The sequence below is a fragment of the Anolis sagrei genome, chromosome 3, assembly GCF_037176765.1.
Source record: "Anolis sagrei isolate rAnoSag1 chromosome 3, rAnoSag1.mat, whole genome shotgun sequence".
Classification (NCBI taxonomy): Eukaryota; Metazoa; Chordata; class Lepidosauria; order Squamata; family Dactyloidae; genus Anolis; species Anolis sagrei.
In genome coordinates this window covers 125,716,088-125,739,307 of record NC_090023.1, presented here as the reverse complement: position 1 = coordinate 125,739,307, position 23,220 = coordinate 125,716,088, and the positions used below count along the sequence as shown (strand labels likewise).

Sequence of the window (23,220 nt, the reverse complement as noted above, 5' to 3'; positions counted from 1 at the left end):
TATTCACTTTATGTAATTTGTTCCGTGCAAAATTTGCACATTGCTGCTTTCCACATGAAACTATAATTTCTCTGCCTGTAGTAATATGTTATGCAGACATATTATTTTATGTATAGAAAGTGGTGTTTGATCTACTAAAAATGCTGTAATTGGGGACTTATTTTGTGCCTAATTTTGACATGTTGTTCATTTGCACAGGAATGAGAAGTTTCCATGCAGGAAACAGATTTTTGTTTTTTTTCTGGGCAGAATGGGATTCCTCCCTCCCTCCTTTCTTCATGTACACATATACACTATTTTTCTCAAATGGGACTAACATTGGCTAACAATATAAAGGAAAACAAGGTCTAGAACAATACAAAGTACAAAAGATTTAAGTATTAAACGAGACATAGGATTAAAACACTGTTTTTAAAACATTCAAAATTAAAACCACTCAACCACTTAAGATACACATTGAAGTAATAAAAATAGTGTGTGCAATTGCATATCACTTCACCCTGGTAAGCTACAGCTGAGGGCCTATTCAAATCAAAAGGTCTGCCAATGAACACACAATGGAAAGGGGGCAGATCAAGCCTCCCCCAGGAAATAGGGTGCTTCCAGACATACATTAAACCTGCTTTTGCCTGTTGACTGTCCACATGCCATCCAACCCACTTCCCAAAAAGCCTTTAAAACACAGATACTTACTGGGTCACCATCTGACCACTCTGCAGGCTCCTGAAGTGTTCCAATGATGTGCCAGGAGGTGGGAGGGCAGGAGCGATTTGCCTCACTCCTGCTTCCTGGCATGTTATTGGTATGTTCCATGAAGATTTAGAGAGGTAAGGTTTTCTTTATTTTTAATACTTTGGGGGGAGGGGTTGGGAAGGGGAAGTGCCATCTCATATCTTTGGGCTCCAGGAGCACAAAAGGTGCAAGATAGGTGTGTGGATGGACCTCTGGGTAGTTGGGAGACTATCAGTGGGTCTGTCCGCACAGGGTCCATAGCTCATTAGAACCAGGTCTTTTAGAAAGACCTGGATCTAATGGGCTATCTAATTAATTCAGGACATAGCAGGGTTTTCCTACTTTGTCTTGAATTAATTCAATTTTACCAGAGGTAGCTCTTTGATGCCTCCTGTAAAAGCATGAGAGCTCTTGCATTTTGTGCCCTGTCTGGGTGGGCCGGAGTTCCAAATCCCAGGAGCAACCACCAAGAAGGCTTTTTCCCATGTCCTCCCCAGCTAAGCCTGGGAGGGTGGTGCAATGGAAAGAAACCCTTCCTCAAAGGTCACAAAGTTTTGTTGTTGTTCATTCGTTCAGTCGTCTCCGACTCTTCGTGACCTCATGGACCAGCCCACGCCAGAGCTCCCTGTCAGCCGTCACCACCCCCAGCTCCTTCAAGGTCAGTCCAGTCACTTCAAGGATGTCACAAAGTTTAGACAGGCTTATATGAGTAAACAAAGGCTTTCAGATAATCTGGAACTAAGATGTATATGGCTTTTTAGATCAAAACCAGAATGGTGACTTGTGCCTGGAAAAGGATCAGCAGCCAGTAAAGCTATTTCAGCAAGGGTGTTATATGCCGGCTCAAACCAGTTTCTGTTGTTTTCATTGAGGGTTTTGTAACTTTTGTGCTTGGTTGGATTTGCAGGCTGAAATAATGGCTTTGTCTAGGTATCCTGGAAAACTGTAGTAGCAAAGATCCCTTCTTTGGCTCTAACCAGTCAAAATCAGCAATTTAGCCACAGCATTTTGAACCTACTGAAGTTTCTGAATAGTTTTCAAAAGTAGTCACACATAAGAGTGCATTATACTAATCCAACCCAGATGTTATCATGGCCATGCCTATTTTTGTGTATATAGAAACATTATTTTATGCACAAAAAACTATTTTTGTCCAGAAATGCTATTTTTAGTGTGAAACAATCTAGTGAATTTTGCATACAATGAGCCCTAAATTGCAGGAAGAATGTTGCTAAAATTACTCACTTCTTTTGAGAAAAAAATCTGTTAAAAATGTGCATTCCTGATGGATTAAAGACACCCCAGGTTTGAAAAAAAAATCCATGAGTTTATCCCATGTTCAACTCACCCATAACCATGTAATCTTACCAGTGATCTAATTAGTCTAGTGAATGACAGAGTCCCAGGAAGAAAAGTCAATGTGATGAAAACACAATGGACTTCTTCACACGGGACATATTAACCCTCTTTTGTCACTTTGTTTAATGGTTTGGAAATGACTTGCTGTGCACTATGACACAACACACAGCAGGCCCCAGCCACATTCTTCCCAAAGTGGAAGGGAAGTTCTGAAAGATAAGCCTTCCCCCACTATGGGGAGGAAGGTGTATTTTGGGTAGTTCCAAAAGAGCTACCCACACTTTCCTCCTTGCACATTGCCAACCTTTTCCCCATATGATGGGGACAGGGACAGGGTGCCAATGCTCCCTGTCCCATCCCCTCCATATGATGGGGGAAGAGGGAGGGTGTGTGGCATGCCACAAGCACCCCACACGCCTTCCCTTTGCTGGCAATTGCTGGCAAAATGGCCCAGCCCAAAAACATTTTATCAATGTGTATAACAACTGTATTCTGAAACCATCCTTTTTTCAAACTCTATATGACGTGGCCAATCTTGCCAATGCTGTTCTCACCAACAGCAAATTCCAACCCAGAATTTTAGCAACGTATTAGTCTGCATGGTTTCTTTTGACAAGTTTTACAGAATCTCAAAGAGATGTCTTACATATAGCCAGCTGCCTAATCCTTTTCATTGGAGATGTTTGACTAACTCTAGGCCTTTTGTATGTTCTTCAATCATTCAATATTTGAAAAGCATATCTATGATGCATTTAACACCCTCCCTAATGGCCAGGACATTATATAGAGACCTTTTGGGTTCAAATAATGGCTGTAAACTTATACTTGTTTACCTGGGAGTAAGTAAAATTAAACTCAACGGAACTTGCTTCAGGTATGTAGTATAGTCTACTAATTTCTGTGATTGTCAAGATATGGATCTTATTTAACAACTGCACATAAGGATCACAGACAAAGATAGAGAGAAAAAGCATTTAAAAATAATAAATCTCTTAATTTCAGTATTGGTATTTAACGTCTTTATGGGTTTGATGAAAGAAGAGGATTGAGAAAGAGTTTACACATACAAGTCCACACATTTATAAATGATGGAAATGATAAATGACTCCCACCAACACACTTACCTCCTGGGAAAGGGAGGCAATTCTGACCTGCTTTTGTTTTATGTGAGCTGGCCTCACAGCTCCAGCACTTTCCCTTCACTGTGCAATAACTCCTTTTTCCATCCCATGCCCATAACACTCTATCACTATCTTCAAATTGCATTTTCCAGCATTAATATACTATTTGTTTTGGCTCCTAATTACCAGCTTTATCAGCATGTCATATTTGTTCCCCCTATTCCCAGTAATTATATTCTGAATCAGTGTGACACTTGATATTGACCTTTATTTTTAGCTTTCTCTCTCTCTTTTAGAAATGAGGCTGAATGCTTATTTATAAACCATGAAAACGGAGTTTGTGAGGATATTGATTCAGTGTCTTTAAAAAGCAGCTGGCTGGCAGGCAGCAACTCAAAATGATCACGGGTAATTAGCAGGGCACATTTTTCACTGCTAAACCCTTGCCTTTACCTCCTAATTCTATTGCTGCATTGGTTTCACCCTGCCTAGAAAGCACTGGTGTGTGGGGCTATGGATCGCCTAGCTGTATAATTGAATGAAAGCTGGGGATAAAAAATTGATTTCATCAGGTTTGCAAGCAAGGCAATGGCATAATTGACACCAGGTGCTCAGAAATGTTTTCAAATAAGCATTTAAAAAATTAGATGCTAACTTAATTGTTAAGTTCCTTTACAAGCATCACAAGAGTTTGACAGCAGCTTTGAATGAAACTGTGACATGTATGCCCGTGACCATTATATTTTTATGGGAGAGCCCGAGGGCTTCAAATGGATGAATAGTTTCATATAACAATGTAGGAAATATGTTTTTGCAGCATAGTGGTACCCATAGATTTGCTTTCCACACTAGATGTTGAATCCTCCTCCACTTAGAATGGAAACAAATTTCATAGAAATCAAGAGTCCCAAAGAAAGGAAGCATTCTTCTGTCTTCTCAAGCCTGTTGTATGCTTTGCAGATTTATGAGGCTTACAGGATACTGTACATTTCTGAGAAACAAAATGTGCACAAAACAGTACACATATTTTAAAATGGGAATGACTAAAGTGGGAATAATTGCAAAAAGTGTATGCAAATATAGAACATTGTTTTCAACACTCTCCATTTTGGACACAAAGTCATGTTGGGGGAAAAAATCATCCAGCCTCCAGTATACACTTCCTTGGTCCCACTTACCTTCTTAAAATATATATTATGGAATATCCCCTCTACCCCTTTTCTTCTTATATTACAGTATTAGCTTTACTGTACCAAAAGCCTCCATTACCTAACTCCCCAAAAGATTATTGGGAGTATCCTACCTTTTCTGCTCTAATTTGTAGTTATACAAAGAATCTTAGCAGCAGTATTTCATAGTAGTTCTTCTTTTTTTCAGCATTTTTTGAAACCTCAGGAATCTCTGCATGATTGCCTCAGACCCCATCTACACTGCCACAGTGCATTTTAAAACTGCATTGTGTGGTCAGTGTAGACTCATACAATGCAGTTCAATGTAGTTAAACTGTATTATGTGAGTCTACATTGACCATATAATGCAGTTTCAAGTTCTATTATATGGCAGCATAGATGGGGCCTTAGCTTTCATGTCTTTTCCTGCATTAAGAATCTGAGCAGTGCATCACAGAACCCTTTCCAGTTTTCTGGCTGAATTTATTTATTTATTTATTTATTTATTAATGCACTTGTATACCGCTAATATCTCAGCCGAAATCGGCGACTCATTGCGGTTTACAACACTTAAAAAACACTTAAAAACAGCAATATTCAGATTAAAAACATAGAACACGTATACAGTACACAGTATTGGGCCACCAATACAGATCAATGCATCTCTTAACTAAAATCATAATCCAATTTCGTTGTCTGTGATTGCCAGTCCTTGATCATGAACTTCATTGCACCGGATTAGCCGAATGCTTGTTCAAACATCCATGTCTTCAGTTTTTTTCTAAATACCATCACCGAGGAGGCTGATCTTATCTCTATAGGGAGGGCATTCCAAAGCCGCGGGGCCACCACAGAAAAGGCCCTGTCTCTCGTTCCCGCCAGCCGCACCTGTGAAGCAGGTGGGATGGAGAGTAGAGCCTCTCCCGAAGATCTTAGGGTCCTGGTGGGCTGATAGGCCAAGATACGTTCGGATAGATATGTTGGGCCAGAACCGTTTAGGGCTTTAAAGGCCAATGCCAGCACTTTGAATTGGGCCCGGTAGCTAATCGGCAGCCAGTGGAGCTGGTACAGCAGAGGAGTTGTGTGCTCCCTGCGCCCTGCCCCTGTTAGTACCATGGCTACCGCCCATTGGACTAGTTGGAGCTTCCGAGCCGTCTTCAAAGGCAACCCCACGTAGAGAGCGTTGCAGTAGTCAAGGCGGGATGTAACCAGAGCGTGGACTACCGTGGCCAAGTCAGACTTCCCAAGGTACGGTCGCAGTTGGCGCACGAGTTTTAACTGTGTGAATGCTCCCCTGGTCACCGCCGAAACCTGGGGATCCAGGCTCAGCGATGAGTCCAGGATCACACCCAAACTGCGAACCTGTGTCTTCAGGGGGAGTGCGACCCCGTCTAACACAGGCTGTAACCCTATACCCTGTTCGGCCCTGCGACTGACCAGGAGTACCTCTGTCTTGTCTGGATTCAATTTCAATTTGTTCGCCCCCATCCAGACCGTCACAACGGCCAAGCACCGGTTCAGGACCTCGACAGCCTCCTTAGTAGCAGGTGGAAAGGAGTGACAGAGTTGGACATCATCTGCGTACAGATGACATCACACCCCGAAACTCCGGATGATCTCACCCAGCGGCTTCATGTAGATGTTGAACAACATGGGAGACAGTATTGAACCCTGAGGAACCCCACAAAACAAAGGTTGTGGGGTAGAACAGGAGTCCCCCAGTAACACCTTCTGAGACCGACCCTCGAGGAATGACCGGAGCCACTGCAAAGCAGTACCTCCGAGACCCATTCCCGTGAGGCGTCCCAGAAGGATACCGTGGTCGACGGTATCGAAGGCCGCTGAGAGGTCCAGCAGCACCAACAGGGACACACTCCCCCTGTCGAGCTCCCGACGGAGATCATCCACTAAGGCGACCAAGGCTGTCTCGGTACCATGCCCTGGCCTAAAGCCAGACTGTGCCGGATCCAGATAATCCGTGTTTACCAAGAATGCCTGGAGTTGTGAGGCCACCACACGTTCCATGACTTTGCCCAAGAAGGGAAGATTGGAAACAGGCCGATAGTTGATGAATTGAGTGGGGTCCAGTGATGGTTTCTTCAACAGCGGTTTTATCACAGCTTGCTTTAAGTTGGCTGGAATTTTGCCCTCCCGAAGGGAGGCATTAACCACCACCTTAACCCACTCGGCCAATCCCCCTCTGGCCTCCTTTAGAAGCCAGGATGGGCAGGGGTCTAGGATGCATGTGGTAGCTCTCATTCCTCCAAGCACCTTGTCCACATCCTCGGTTTGAACCAATTGAAATGAATCCATCAAAACCGGACAAGCAGATGCTCATGTTACATCCTCTGAGACTGCCGTTAATATGGTGTCCAGTCCAGAGCGGATCAAAGCGACTTTGTCTGCAAAGAACTGAGCAAAGGCTTCACAGCGAGCTGCCGAGTCATCAGGGCACCCATCCTGAGTGGTGGGTTTTAACAGGCCTCTGACAACTCGGAACAGTTCAGCCGGACGGTTCTTTGCAGACGCAATAGTGGCCGCAAAGAAAGTCTTCTTTGCGGCTCTTATTGCCGCGGCATATGACCTTAAAAAGGACACAAACCGTGTTCAATTTGGCTCGCTCGGATCCGAACGCCACATGCCCTCTAGTTCCCTCTTCTTTCGCTTCAACGCTGCCAGCTCCTCGGTAAACCAAGGGGCTGGTTTAGCTCGACTACTTGAGAGGGGACGTTCTGGAGCGATTGTGTCTATTGCCCTAGTCATCTCCCCATTCCAGAGAGCGACCAGGGCATCAACAGGATCACCAACCGAGGTGGCGGGAAATTCCCCAAGAGCCGTCAGGAATCCCTCCGGATCCATAAGCCTCCTGGGGCGGACCAATTTAATAGGTCCTCCACCTCTGCGGAGGTTAGGGGGTGCAGTGAGTCTAAAGCTGACCAGGTGGTGGTCGGTCCATGGCAACGGAGAGATGGTTAACTCCTCAATACCGCCACCTTCCTCCCATCCCTGACAGAAAACCAAGTCCAATGTATGTCCAGCACTGTGGGTGGGGCCAGATACCTGTTGGGACAGCCCCATGGTTGCCATGGTAGACATGAAGTCCTGAGCCGCTCCCGATAAGGCGGTCTCGGCGTGGACATTGAAGTCCCCCAGCACAAGTAGCCGTTGGGACTCCAGTGCCAGGTCCGAGACCACCCCTGCTAGCTCAGGTAGGGAGACTGTAGTGCAGCGAGGTGGACGGTACACTAACAGAATCCCTAATCTGTCCCGGTCACCCACCCTCAGGTGGACGCATTCAAAATTTGTTGACTGCGGGATGGGGGCCCTGGTCAGAGGAATGGAATCTCTATAGACTACTGCAACCCCGCCTCCCCGCCCTCCGGATCTCGGTTGGTGCTGCACAGAGAACCCAGGTGGACAAGCTGGGTCAAATTTACACCTCCGCTTCGTCCAGCCAGGTCTCTGTGATGCACGCCAGATCTGCCCGTTCATCCAGGATTAAATCTTGGATGAAAGTTGTTTTACCATTGACAGATCTGGCGTTCAACAGCACCACTTTCAATCCAGAGGGACCGCCATCCTGGTTACACCAACTTACCGTATCAGGAGACCGATTTGGGATTACTAATGTTGTTCCACGTTCCCTAGGCCGAATTAAAGGTCTCCCTTTCCCGTATCTCCCCCTCCCCACCACGACTTCTATGGGGGCTCCCCGGTTAACGGAAGCCTCTCCCTCCTCCATGACGCATTCAACAGCCGTGATAACAACCCATAGTTCATTATTGACTGTTTGATATATTACAGCTTCAAATTGCCATGGCTTCGCCTTCCAGTCATTTCCCGTTCCTATTATGTTATACTCGGGTCCCTCTGAGCTACTCCATTCCCTCTGTCCACCATAAACAATTAGCAACAAGATTAATAAATGCCAGGGAATGGGTAGTGACATGAATGACAGCTGTTAAACACAGTCAGGGGGTTCGTTGAGGCTCTTAGCGTACAGATGGAAAATTATGTCAACATACACGATGGAATAAATAATTAAAGTGCAATGGCTTGACAATTAGCTCTAAAGTGCTAAATGAAATGCGTCATGGAGGGCTTAGTTCAACGCTAGATGTATCGAATTGGTTAAAGTGCTAGAATTAGTTAAAGTGCCACAGAAGTAGTAATTTAAAGTGCTAATAGAGTAAAGTGCTAAAATCGTGCAAAATGATGAAGTACCCCGCACAACCACATTGAAGATTGGTCAGCACAGTTGAGAAAGGTGGTCACATAATCAGGGGTGGTTAGCACAGTCAGAAGAGATCAGCACAATTAGAATGATTGGCACAGTTAAAGACAATGGTCAATACAATTGAGGATGGTCAACACAATCGAAAAAATGGACTGAATCAGACCCATAGCCAGGATTTCGTTTCGGGGGGGGGGGGAGCTGAATTTTTTTCAGGGGGGGGTTGGTGGGGTTGAGTTTCGGGGGCGGGGCGGGCTGAGTCTTAGTAAAAGAGGGTCTAGCCTAGCAAACCTTTTGTATCATTACCCCAATACCCCCATGCATATGGGATATATTGAGTATGGTGATCAGATCATGATATGAATAAATATAACAGTTTAAATAATGCACCAGTAAGGCCTTTTCGCAAACCACCATAAGATTTTTTTTGGGGGGGGGGGGGGCTGAAGCCCCTCAAGCCCCCCCCCCCCCGGGCTACATGCCTGGGCTGAATTGTATGGTGTACCATCTGGAAGTGTACTATGAGACTTCCAGTTTTACTGCTCCATTATCCTTTTAACTTATACAGTTTACCAGCAATGCCTCAGAAAATGCTCATCTATTTTCCTACCCATTATTTATCTCATTAATCTCTGCTACAATGCCCCAACCTTCTCCTCTTTGCAAAAGCAGCTCAAACAGCTCTCTTTTGTTATCTAAGGATTTAAAATATTTCCTAATAGGTTGTGGCAGGCCCATTTCTGACATCTTGGAAGCCATCCATTTCTAATGTTGAGTTAACTAGCCATTGCAATGTGCGCAACCATGAAAATAACTCAGTCAGATTTGAGAACATCTTCCATGATGCCTAAATAACTTATGTCAGGACATCCATTTATACTTCCAGAAATCCCTTCTCTTTGGATTTTCATTTTCAAATAGACTACTTGAATGGAGATGAAAACCATAAACACTGACAAAATGTTGAGGCCAATTCACAAGCCAAAGTTCTGAGCCACATTTGTTTATTCTATCGTTAAATATTTTTCACAAATTTTGAAGGAAGCTATAAATGGTTTCTGATTGACTACCAATATTTTTGAGACAAAGGATGAAGATATTCCACTAGTATAATTAATTAAAACATCCTGATTAAACACATAGCAGTATCTGTCTTTAAGGAAGTGTCATGCTTAGCATAATAGGACTAAAATTGTCTTGAACTCTTAGGGCATTAATTTTGTTTCCAACTGCACCCCTAATTTCTTCCTTGCAAAATATTCCCTTCTGTTCCCTCCTTAAATTCTACTACCACCAAACCCTCTGAATCTTCATTTTATAGAAGTAGTAACAATTGCATCCTTATGTTACCCAATATTACATTAAAATTAGATTTTGAGATAAATTTGGAATATCCCATGAAAGCAAAATATTCCAGTTGTTTCAGAAAATATCTCTTTCCACAGAAAATGAGTCATGCATGGCCATTTAGAGATTCTGATGGTATTGTAAAACTATGGCCCAGTGAGAAGTATCATGTCTTCATTTCCACAAATATTGCATGTAAAAGGAAAGCTTTTTTTATGAGTTACATAACAGGGAAAATTAAAACTATCACTGATAGAGCACATTTTTCTAAAGAAATACAGCTGTTATCTAGATTAGAATAATACCAAAGCTACAGGTTATTTGTAGTGCTCAGAGTATAAAAAAATGCTGGCCAAGAAAAATAAAGCACACAGTTGAAGGCAGGGAAATTCTTTGCGGAATATTTCATTAATCACAAAGACTCTAAATCATCCACATCATTCCTTTTTGCATGTGAAGACCGCCTGGCAGATTACAAAGATCTGCAATACAGGGTGGGCGGGGCAATGTGACAGTTGACTTATTTTTATATTCTGAATTTTATCCAGCAACTCTTTAACAACTCAGCTATATGCTGTGATATGAATATAAATGATTTGATCAGAATTGATCAGAGTCTCATTTTAGAGTAGACTGGTGAGTGAGGCAAAAAATAATAATAGAAAAAGAAATTCTTTTGAAAGAGAAGGGTAAAATAATTGGTGTGCTAGGTAGGAATTAGTCTACAGAATGCTACAACAAGGAGAAACTGTTCCACTTAGCTCTTCAAAGGTCTTAATGAGTTAGATGAGGTTAGCTGAGTAGAGCAGATTTTTCATTTCATTTTGTGTACATAATCTTCATTTCCACATAATAGAGGTGTAGAAGTTATTAATGAAGTATTCACTAAAGGGGAGATGGGATTCAGACCCTGCTTCAGTAAGGACTGAGATTCAATGAATTTCTGTGAGGACTCTGAGTCAACTATCCTTGGAATAATAATAATAATAATAATAATAATAATAATAATAATAATAATAATAAACCTTTATTTATACCCCACTACCATCTCCCAGAGGACTCGGTGCGGCTTACAAGAGGTCGAGCCCAAATACATCAATAAAAACAACACAGCAACACAGACAATAAATAACTCATAAACAAAGCAATAAACAATAACAGTAACACCATGACACATTAAAAAACCTATGGCAGGGCCAAATGTAATAATTAAAATGTTTAAATACTGGGCATGACAAGGTGACATATAACTAGGATGGGTATTTGGAGAGAAATGGAGCGAGCAGACAATCCTAGATCATTAGTAAAGTGCGATTTGGGACATGTTGCTTAGGGTTCCTTATTCTGGGAAGGCACACTGGAACAACCACATTTTCAGGCTCCTCTTAAAGAAAATGCCAAATATGAGACAAATAAAAATAGGATTTGTGAAAGTAATCTTTAAATGTTTCTCGTATGTGTACTGTTTTTTGTCAACACATCTACCATTTTTATTTCTATATAAAATTGGATGAAATTGTGCAGACATAGGGGCTTTTCATACTACACAATTGTAACATTCTAATTTCCATTTTAAGGATCTTAAAACCATAAAGGCATCAGATCAGATCCCACAGATCTTGGAAGCTAAGCTGGGAGGTTCTGGTTAATACTTGGAGTTCATAAGATGGAGTTCATAAGATGGAGCCAGGGCAGGGAATAATAATAATAATAATAATAATAATAACAACAACAACAACAACAACAACAACAACAACAATCAACCTATAACAATCAACTATAGTAAGACAATAAAATCAATTAAATCTAAGACATCATAAAACATAAACAACAAACAACCAAGACTGAGAAAAGTGGGCATATGCAGATTTGAGAGTAATAGGACAGGACAGGACTAATACAACATAAACTGTAAGGTCGGGGGCTGGGAAGAAAGTGCTGAAGATCGTACCAAAAGATGAGGGCTAATAGTGCTACAAATGTATGTTGCAATAGAGCCCATAATTGATCATTTTGAAAGGAAACACAGTAAAGAAATTTAGTCATTTTATAACTATTGAGACTATTAATCCCCTTTGTCTTCTACTGTCAATTCTATCTGGCATCTGTGACTTTCCTGGGTTTCAGGTTTCTTTCCCAAGTCTACCAAGTCTATTTAGATTTCTGTAGTATTTTTTTGGCAGATACCCACCAAAGAACTAATGTGATTTGAAAGTGGTAAGCTTCCAAAATCAGATGTGAAAAGGAATGTTCAGGGTGATAAGTTTGTTAAAGCTTGAAACCTATCAGATTTCAGACAGGTCTCTCTCTATGAATGCATGTAAGTAAGAATGTGTTTTTATTTTCTCCCTCTGTGTTTTTATAGACTATTTCTTATGAAACAATAAATACAATACAGTTCTCTTTAAGGAAATAAGCTCCCACTTTTCACAAAGTTGTGAAATTTTGGGGTTACAAGAGAGTATTTAAAGTTTGTGGGGAAGGAGAGTTACTTCCCCTTTTGCCCACTGTAGTTTGTGGGGAATTTGTATGCAAATGGCATATATCATAGAGATGTATCTCTGAGCAAAGAAACTGTAAAATTATTGTTGGATCGGTCTAGGGATTTATGGTGAATAAAAATAGCTTTGGGAAGAAGTGTTTCATTATCTGCTCAACTGACAGTGCCAAAGTCTCGGAAATGTTAAATCAGTTCCTGAAAAGTTGATGACAGTATCAGCCAGACATTGAATAGTGGGTGCTGGCATCATATCTCAGTTTATCGACCTCCAGGACATTCGTAGAATCCTGGAGTAATATTGCTGTCCTCTAGTTGCAAAATGCAGTGAATATAAAGAGACACAGCCTCAGGTAAATTCTTTTTGCAACCTCACCAGCACTGAACTAAAAAAAGTAAAGTTTTTCCCAGCTTGGAAGATTAAACTAGCTCAGTCACAAAATCACAACCTGTTTTCTCCCTCACTCCTTTCCCTCTCTCCATCTTTTCCCCACTTTTTTTGAAATTGTGGAGAAATATTGCACATTCACAATCTGAATTTCTATGAAAGAGTGACTGCTGATTTCTTATATAGTATATCAATGAGATGATGAACCTGCTCTGATAGATTTTAACATCTGAACTTTAAAAGAGCTCTCAGGGTTGTCGAACTTATTTTGGATACTTCCTTTACATTTGAATTTAAAATGTGGAGTGGATTCACTACCCTATTTATATGGAAGTGATTGCTACAAAGGTTGGCTTCAAAGTAATTAATAATATACCTTCTTCTGGTAGATGTCGTCCAGATCTCTTCCATAAGATTCACTTTAACTCAAGATCTTGAATTCATCTGAATGCAATGCTCATCCCTAACTACTATTTTAGCTCCTGAATAGGTTGAAGTGACAGACAGGTAAATGGCTCATTAGGTAAAATTATTAGTAGACACTGCATAAAATTGCTGAATCATAACTTTCAGTGCCAGATAAGATGAATTGCCCTGGAGTCAGCATTAAGCAAATAGGTAAGAGTGGATATTCACCTCATTATAGAATAGAAGTACTGGTATATTCAGGAGCGTCCATCCACCCAGCTGTCATGTATTTGCTCAGTGCTGACTGAAACCCTGCACTCCCAATCAAAAAGAGCAGGAAGGGTTCTCCCCTTTCATCAAGACAGATCAAATGCTACTCATTTTATAAAATGAACTACCTTGCTCGCCCTCACTAGTTAGAAGCAGGCTACAGAAAGTTTAACTTAGGGATGGAAACTCTCTAAAATTTCAGATGTTAAAACCTAGAACTCCCTCACTTGTCACCACAAACATAAAATACTCCACTAGTATGCCAAATCTGAACGCCATCGCTAATTATAGGAAGGGAAAAACAAAAATATCAAATGTGAGAGAATAGATTACTTATATTGGTGGTAGACAACCTTATGCCTTTTGACACTTTCCTCTCAACCACCACATTCTGTGATCAGGGAAAGTGGGGGGGGGGGGGTTGTCTGAAGACCCTGTAGGATGCACAATTGACTACAATTCTCTTCTATTAGAATATACCACTGAGGGATTAGATCACATCTTTTCCAGAATGTCTCGTTACACTAGTTTTCCAGATGTGGCATCAAGAACACTATTGTTCAGTTTCCATCTGATGTGGCATTATTCTAGCACAGCTGCATATTGCTTTTTTCACCCCTCAATCAATTCTAAGAGATTGAGACTCATGGTAGACAGAGATAAAGAAGCAAAGTTGGGGAGCTAGCAGGCTAGTACAATAGGCCTTATGATAATAAAAGACATTTCTCTAGATGAATATTGTCACAATATTCTTTTAAAAATGTAAGCCTAGGCAGTTCTGTTATCTTTTTGGCAGAATCCATGTCAGAAAACTAGCTATAGTTACTCACACCTCAGTCAACTTCCCATTTAGCTATAATTGAAGCAGAGATGAAAAGTAGTATGCTCTAAATGACAACTTGAAATAGGACATAAGTCTCAAGCAAAGCAACTGAGCTAGCAACAAAAACAATTAAATAATTCGGATTACCTTTGATACCCTGTTAGCGACTTCTCTGCCTACGGTCAGCCCTTGAACAAAGGTCCGTGCGGCGATGAAAGCTCTCGTTACTTGTACCTTCAGCTTCCGTGGTACATCTCCAAAAGGCTTAAGTTGGTCTGTATATTTGCTGACACACTCAAGGTAGTCCTCTGAGAAATGATAGTGGGGATTTATGAGTTGGAACATTCGCTCTAATAACCGAGCCCAGAAGTCATTCAACATTTCCTCCAAGTTAACATTGCCTCCTGTATAGTATCGTTTCAGTTCTATGAAAAGGTCCTGGAACACTTCTGAATTCTGCATGTAGAGCATGCCATACGTCTGTACAAACATATCATTTAAGGATCGCTCCGCGTTCTCCAGGAGTTCTCGGAAAAATTCTATACAAAAAAGAAATAAGTGTGTAAGAAAAACATAATAACACTTACAGTCACATCACCACAATAAATAATCATGTCAATCCTATCAGATCTCTTTACATACTTCCATACTGCTTTGAGGAAGAAATCTGCTCAAATAATTTAGATGCTCTATGTATTAAAACAACAAATATTCAAATAGTATGTAAAATTATTCAAAAGAAAATCCTGTTGTATTCAATGAGGCATACTTTCAAATATGTGTGTACAGTTATGAGACCTTACATTTGAATCAGTGAATGGTTTTTTAAACATCGCATTAAAAATAGAAAGCTTTGGATTCCTCATGAGGATGAAGAATAAAAAATCCATAGCTTTAAATGTTAAATACACTTTTAAGGAAACTGCTATGAAAGTTGTTCCATTTATATTCCAGAGATTATTTAAGCACTGAAACTCCTACCACTTAAATACCGAATTACTGGTGTTCTAGCGATTGAGTACTACATACAAAATAATGTGAGATTCAGACAGCCACATGCCAATGCCAGAAAGTTGGGAGTTGTGTTGAAGGCTTGCAGATGAGTGTGTGGGAAATAAGGTAAAAGACTGAAGAGAAGGACTTAGTACACATGTGTCAAAATCAAGGCCTGCAAACTGAATTTGGCCTGCTATGTTATTTTATGTGGCCTTCAAGACGCTGGACGATAACTCCTGTATTCCTCATCATTAGACATTATGAGTAGAGCTTATGGGAGTTGGGATACAGTAACATCTGGAAGGCTGCAGTTTGTTCTGTTTAGTCCGGAGAGTGGGGTTTGAATTTAGATACAAGACTTGGGGATATGATGTCTGATGTTAAAATATCTTTAACCTTTCTCTATCTTCTGAGCCACAAGCTCTGTTGGGTTGCTATCTCCAATATCCACAGTCCACTTGACAGAAAATCAAAAGTGATGGGAATTGTCGCTCAGCAACATCTGAGGACTCAAACTGAGTAAAAACTGAAAAACACCGACCACTAGACCACTTTGAAAGCAACCATAAGTCTAATGTGCCCCACAATGTAAGTGAGTGTGACACCCTTCACTTAGAGACTCTAAAGGATATTCTAAGAAGGGGTTGGTCTTCACTGAAGACATTATAACAGAGCTGGATTTCAATCAAGAGGAGTATCCAGAGGACCTCAGATTGAACCCAGTACATTAATTCTACAATATCAATATGCTACTCTGATGACTTAATTGCTAATAAGAAGCCTTTAATTTAAAATGTGCTAATGTGTTTCATTCAAGAACAGAAGAAATAAAGCCCTTACAAACTTCCCTGAAAATAAATATGGCTTTCTACATTTCGATTGTAGTTGATAAATACATATAAGTTATCTAGTTTGATAAATAACAAAAGCAGTACAATTGCTTTCAGAGGAAGAAGGGCTTGGAAGCAGGATTTGGAAGCTAATACAATCAGCCTTCTGTATCCACAAATTTTGCATCCATGGAATCAACCATTCACTGTTTGAAAATACTTTTTAAAATGCCCCCAAAGCACTGTGTAATACACCATTGTATAGAATGGGACTTGAATATCTACAGATTTTGGTATCCATAGAGGCTCCTGGAACCAAACCCCAGTGGTTACCAAGGGCCCACTATAATATCTTCAGCTTGGAGTTGCAAGCCAAGCCGTGTCTACCCCCCTTGTTTTCTCTCTTTCTTTTCCCTTTTGTATTGGTTTCCATGTAATATTTATTTATTTATTTATTTATTTACTATATTTATACACTGCCCCTCTCAGCCCGCAGGCGACTCAGGGCGGTTTACAGTCATCATCAAAGACATGGTATTAGATAAGATAGCTAGTAGTTTATCAGTATTAATCTTGATAAATGTTTTCCATTGTTACAATGTTTTTTGTGGTTGTGTGTATGTATTTGTGTTTAGTAAAGATAATAAAATGTTATACTTGTGTTAAAAATCTATCATCTATCTATCTAGACCTAGCTTAGTTTTCCATGAGTCCTGAAAAACCTCAGAATTTTCCTTGATCCCGGGATCACATTGCCAAAACCAATACTGAATTCTAGAAGCTGGTGCCTCAGAAATTGTATATGAGGGATAATTATGCCAACGAAGCTCCAAAGAGTAAAATAAATATTATGTTAGTGAAATGGCATCCCACACTTCTTCAACCAAATCGATTAGAAAGAACCACAAGGTCAAAAGAATATGTAGCTGTATTTTATGGCCCAGCATCTATTCGAGGGCTGGTTGGGAATGCGCCACATACTTCCTTTTGTTGAGGGGGAAAGAGGAGCAAAAGGGGTTGAGGTGACAGAATTTCAACTAAATGGGTATGCAGAAAACCTTTACTACAAAAGTGATGCTAGGACATACATTAGTTTAAATTTGACATTAAATATCTAAATTCTTAATGCTTTTGTCAGATAGAATATGCCAAACAGATTCTACAGATATATATATATATATATATATATATATATATATATATAGTCTACATATATATGTAACTTCCCACTCTGTATTTCAGGTGAAACAAATGAAACCGCAAAGCCAAAAAAAGTAGTGTTAATAACAGTGCTCTGAAAATCCTTTGATCATATTTACAAGAGAAAAACAAAATCATTATTAGAATGGATTCCAATTCCCACCTTCCTCTGAATGCCTTCATTCAAAACAGACAGAAAAGAGGAATACATCCTCTGTCATCTGATTCCTGATCTGAACGTGTCCACCTCCTGCCATTTTAAAAATTGCCTTTTCTCCAACTGAGCACCAAAACCAAAGGTAAGTGGAACAAGCTGAGAAGAAAACAATCTTCAGGGAGCAATTGGCAGGTGCAAGAGAGGTCAAGCATTCTCTCTTCCTTTTTATTTTCTCTGATATATGCACCCTCCACGTTGAACTAAGAAAGTGCCAGTTTGCGAATAGATCCTGTCAAGTTCCAACCTAAAGCTAGTTCAAACCTACATTACTCAAATATGACACTTGACCTTGAAATATTCCAGCAGTTCTGATTTTTAGCCTTAAGGAGAAATTGTGATTAGAATCCAATGTGAGAGAAAACCACAGAGAACCCGCTCAGCACTGCCCCATCCATCAAAAATGTGTCTCTCTTTTTTTCATGTGTGATGGAATGTTTGCATCACAGAATTTTCCTTCCTCATATGGACTCTCCACATAAATTAAAACACTGGATAATCAAAAGCAAAAATAGAGGCATCTAAAGGCACCAAATTCCATCTCGTATGGAAAATGAAGCAGCTCATCCCCAAAACACTATCAAGTGCTGTGGGATATATTTCATAGGAAAAATTGGTAAAACCATCTCTGAGGGATTTCATGGGTCACCAAAAATCATAGATGACTCAAAGTAAGCCACACACAGGCTAAACATATAAGATGGTGCCATTTACTAGCTCATTTGAAGATCTCCCAAAATAAAAGACTCCTTTTTAGAATAATGGAATCACAGAGTTGGAAAGAATCACAGGGGCTTCTGCTCTTAAAAAATTTCAGACAGTCTATCCAACACTTAAAACAGTACTTAAGGTAAACCTCTTCCTAATATTTAGGTGGGATCTTCAGCTTCTACACTGCCTTCTAAGATATTTAAAAAGTTGTCATATTAACCTACTCATGCTCTTTTCTTCCTTCTTACAGTTCACTGCATCATCTTGTTTACTCACATTTTAACAATTAGTCTGCTAAGACCTCAAGATCATTTTCACATATACTACTTTTAAGTCACAAGCCATCCTATCGTTGTGCATTTTTATTCCTGCCAAGATGTTTGTCCCAGTTTTCCAATTTGTCAATGCCATTTTGAATTTTTACTACAAGTCCCTACATTTTTAGAACAGCGAAGGACAGAAGAAGAAAGGAGAAGATCAGCTAGAATCACAGCAAAAATACTGAGCAATCGGACTTCGCTGTAGGAATATCTGTGCTGCTTGCTCAGGGCTATACATTAGCAGTGAAGCCAGAAGTCAGCACTGGCAGCAACTGACCTACTTGGTGTGCTTGTGTTCCAGTCTCCGTGCTATAGCTCCTTCATTGGCTTTGCATCAGACTTCTTTGCCAAAGACTCTTGCTTCTGTCTGCTGTGAAGACTTGTTGCCAAAGACTTTTGTTTCATGTCTGCTGTAAGACCTTGCATTGCTTTTGGATTTTACCTTCCACTTCCTTTACTGCTGTTTGCATTATTTATTTATTTATTTATTTGCTGCACTTGTAGACCGCCGTTCTCAGCCCTAGGGCGACTCACGGCGGTGTACAACATATAAAAACAGGTACAATTTGCAACATAAGCAATATCACAAACAACAATAAACAACATCACTGTCAATAATACAATTACACTAATTTTGCTGAAGTAAATCTTTTTTAGTTACTTCTACTCATGTTGTAAAACTGTTCCTGGAGCAAAGCAAGACACTTTAACCTAGCAGTTTGAATAATGACTACAGGAAAACCAACAAGTTGGAAATCATGACTTGGCACCTATGTTTTTATCTGTTTTATATGTTTTTAACTGTTTATGTTTAACTGTTTAATCATTTAATATGATATGTTTATTGTTATGTGCACGACGCAGCACTGAATTTTTGCCGTAGTTTGTAAGCCACTCTGGGTCCCCTTTCAGGGTGAGAAGGGCAGGGTATAAATGGAGTAAATAAAAATAATTAAATAAGGATGTTTTCATTGGCCACCCCATGACTGTGGAATAACCTGCTGGTACAGCTCTGACAGCTGTCAGAATTTAAGACACAAGTGAAGATGTATCTCTTCTGGCAGGCCTACTCAGACAGTTTGAAAGATGAATTTTAAACTTCCACTCTTTTGTTTTGTGTATTTTAATATGTGTTTTATGGAAATATGTTTTAATATGTATGTTTTACAGAGTGTTTTTAAATGATTATGTGTTTTGATTGTGTGTTTTAGCAATATTTTAACTTGCATTGAAATGTGAGGAGAGGCGGGTAAGAAATACATTTATTGTTGTTATTATTATGCACATTTTTGAAACAGTCATTTATTTAATGATAAGGACAATCTACCACCTATATTTCTTCTGCAACAACATTCAGTTAATAACTAAGGTCACTGCAACATCAATGAAAATTCCTTGAGTTGCTTTTATCTTTTTCCAATATTACAAAAATCATCATCATGCTGGAGAAAGTGCAGAATAAACCACGCAAGGTTGAACAATAATGGTTTTAATTATAATAGCAGATGTTCTGTCTCACTAACACTGCAATGACTACGTTTGTATGACTTTTCAAACTAATCTAAAGTCTAGTCAAAAATTGTCAAATTCAATTTTGTGTATAAGAAACAGATATTAGTGTCAGTGTATAGTTGAGTTTACATCACTGGCTTTACAGTATGCTTACTTCTCTCACAGAGACTACATAGGACTACAAATTAGAAATGGAAATTTATAATGTCTTTCATATAGACTTAACTGTGTCAGTCTCAAGAGTCATAAGACTCTTACATATGAACTGTGGAGAGTAATTTGTGGAGAGGGATGGTGAGAAGACAGAGTAAAACAAGAGTAAAAATCATAAGAGCTAAGAAACACAACAAAAAAGATCCAATAATTTTGTTCTGAAAAATTTGTACGATATTATTGTAAACTTTTAGAATATTTTGGATGCCAAACAGTTACTAACCACTAGCAGCAATGGGAAATGACACTACAACAACAACAAAAATTTATTTATATATCGCACAATCTCCCCGAGGGGACTCAGAGAAGTTTTCAAGTAACATCATCAATACATACAAAGTAAACAACATAAACATAAAATTAACAAGACAATATAAGCATAAAAATCACCATAGCATATATATGCCTGTTCAAGGCAATTTAAAAGGCCGGGCTGAGGCTAGTGCAATTTGTAGAGGGCCCAGGAAATTAGGTAGAGTCTATGGCTGTTCATTTCCAGGGCCAAATAGGAGGAAGTAACTTGGGTAATTAGTAGAAAAAGATATGGCCATATTCAACAGTATCTGGGGCTGAGCTAGAACTTGTTTAAACCACCAGATCTTCAGGCTCTAATGAAAGGAGGGGAGGGATGGGGCCTGTCTTGTTGAAAGTATTATAATGTTTGCAAAATTATACAGTTCATAGAATGACTTGGTTATGTTTAGTTGGTAGGCTTGTACCTTTAACTGTTAGTATACTTGTAATTTGAGTCTTACCAATCAGATACAGGTGGAGCATATTCCTTTGTTCATATATTCTGCATCTGCCTGTATTCTCTCTCTGGTGTTTTTTTGTTTTGTTCCTGCATTGAAACTGCATTATGCTTTTGTTCCAGCAATAAAGTAAGATGACTTTATGCTACAATGTAGCTTCTCATTGACCACATTACTTTGGGGCTGTGCTGCTGCTGCAGCATTATTTTATTTTTCTTTTGATACTCTGCAACATGAAGATTATAACTTTGCTGACATGTCTTATTTCTCTAGGAAGGGCATTCTAGGGGGCCACCACGAAGAAGGCCCTCTCTCTTGTCCCCACTCACCATGCTTGTGATGGTGGTGGGAGTGAAAGGAGGGCCTCCCTGGAAGATCTTAAAGGGAACTCATCAGATGGGTCACCAGAATCTCCATGCATCATGCTGAATTCAGCAGTGCCCAGTGTGGGGAAACCATTGCCTCCATGCGCTGCATCGCCTGTCTTCCCTTATTGATTCCAAATGCAACAAGGGAAGCCTCCTGTGTTGCCACAATGGTGGCATGTGCTGGTTCCTCTGCAGGTTTGAGATGGAGTCCTGCTTGAAGTATTATTATTATTATTATTATTATTATTATTATTATTATTAACTTTATTTGTACCCCACTTGCATCTCCCGAAGGACTCGATGCGGCTTACAAAGGCCAAGGCCCTCAATAAAACAATAGCATAACAATACACACAACTCATAAGCAAACCAAAACAATTAAAGCAATAACAATAAAGCAATAAAACAATACACCGTGGCACAGTAAAACTAGGGCCGGGCCGGATGTAATGGGTACAGTTAAAAGTGCTGGACATGACAGGTGGAATGCAAGGACTGGGTAAGTGCGATGTGCAGACAATCTAAAATCTCTAATAAAGTGCGTCTGGAAAGAGATGCTAGGGAGTTTCCTATTCTGGAAAGGCACACCCAGGTCTTCAAGCTCTTCCTAAAGACTGCCAACATAGGGGCTTGTCTGATGTCCTTGGGGAGGGTGTTCCAAAGTCGGGGGGCTAATATGGAGAAGGCCCTGTCCCTCGTCCCCACCAAACACGCCTGAGACGCAGGTGGGATCGCGAGTAGTAGTTCTATGTTGTGGGATGGGGATGGTGGGCTCCATCGTAAAACTATGGAGGAACCGATGCATGCTTCTGAAAAGTACCCTGTCTGATGAGGTTGTAAGAGACAACTGTAGCTAACACTTGTTAGTACTATATAGGAGACATGGTAAACCTCTGTTGAATATCTTTTATCAAGAAGATTTTTTAAAAAATGAAACAAGAATCATTGCCAAAAGTAACAATCCCACATTGAAGGGCATTCAACAAGTTACTGAGGTACAATAGAAGCCAACTACAACACCATGTTAAGGTCACCTTGCCTAGCATTACACCAGAACAGCTCTGAGTAGCATTTGGTGATCACAGAGATGATCTGAGCTCATCAGTGGTCATTGTAGATGTGCCAACAGTCAAATAATATAATACAATTTTTGACTAAATAATACCATTAAGAATTCAGGGAAACCCTATCACTAGAACTATAATTCAAGTTTATGTTCCAATTACAGAGGCAAAAGAAGAAGAAAGGGGAAAATTCTGTCCTGGAGTCCTGTAGGAAATTAACAACACACTAAAACAGGATTTCTTATTAATCATAGGTAATTGGAATGCAGAAGTAGGAGCTAGACCAGAATTGCAGGCTGTAAGAAAATTTGGCTTAGGATCAAGAAATGAAACAGAAGAGAGACTGATTACATTTTGTGAGGCCAAACCTTTGTACATCACAAATACATTCTTCAGGAAACCAAGCAGTGACTGTTATACATTTTATGATATTTTGTGCAGACAAAATAGCTTACACATTTAAGGCAGGGCACTGGATCTGAGTGCAGCTCTTCTTTTCCCAATATTTTTCATTTGTATGATGGGAACTATCTCTATCTCTCCAACAATCACTTGACAAACATTTCATTTTTTTCCCAAAAAGTCAAAGTGAATTATCATTCATAGCACAAATGAAAAATCCACAGGCCATTGTAGGACTCATTTTACCACACATTAAAATATGTGTATTTTAAATAATATTCAGAAGATTC

The 23,220-nt window shown here is 39.9% G+C and overlaps 1 protein-coding gene across 2 annotated transcripts in view; it reads right to left on the bottom strand.

Annotated features, from left to right (window-relative positions):
* GPC6 (glypican 6) overlaps nt 1-23,220 on the bottom strand; it is a 903,858-nt gene that overhangs the window by 417,478 nt on the left and 463,160 nt on the right. For both annotated transcript variants that reach the window (XM_060769495.2, XM_060769496.2), the window contains exon 3: nt 14,496-14,887. In XM_060769495.2, coding sequence (XP_060625478.2) covers nt 14,496-14,887 — 392 coding nt within the window. The remainder of the gene's footprint in view (nt 1-14,495; nt 14,888-23,220) is intronic.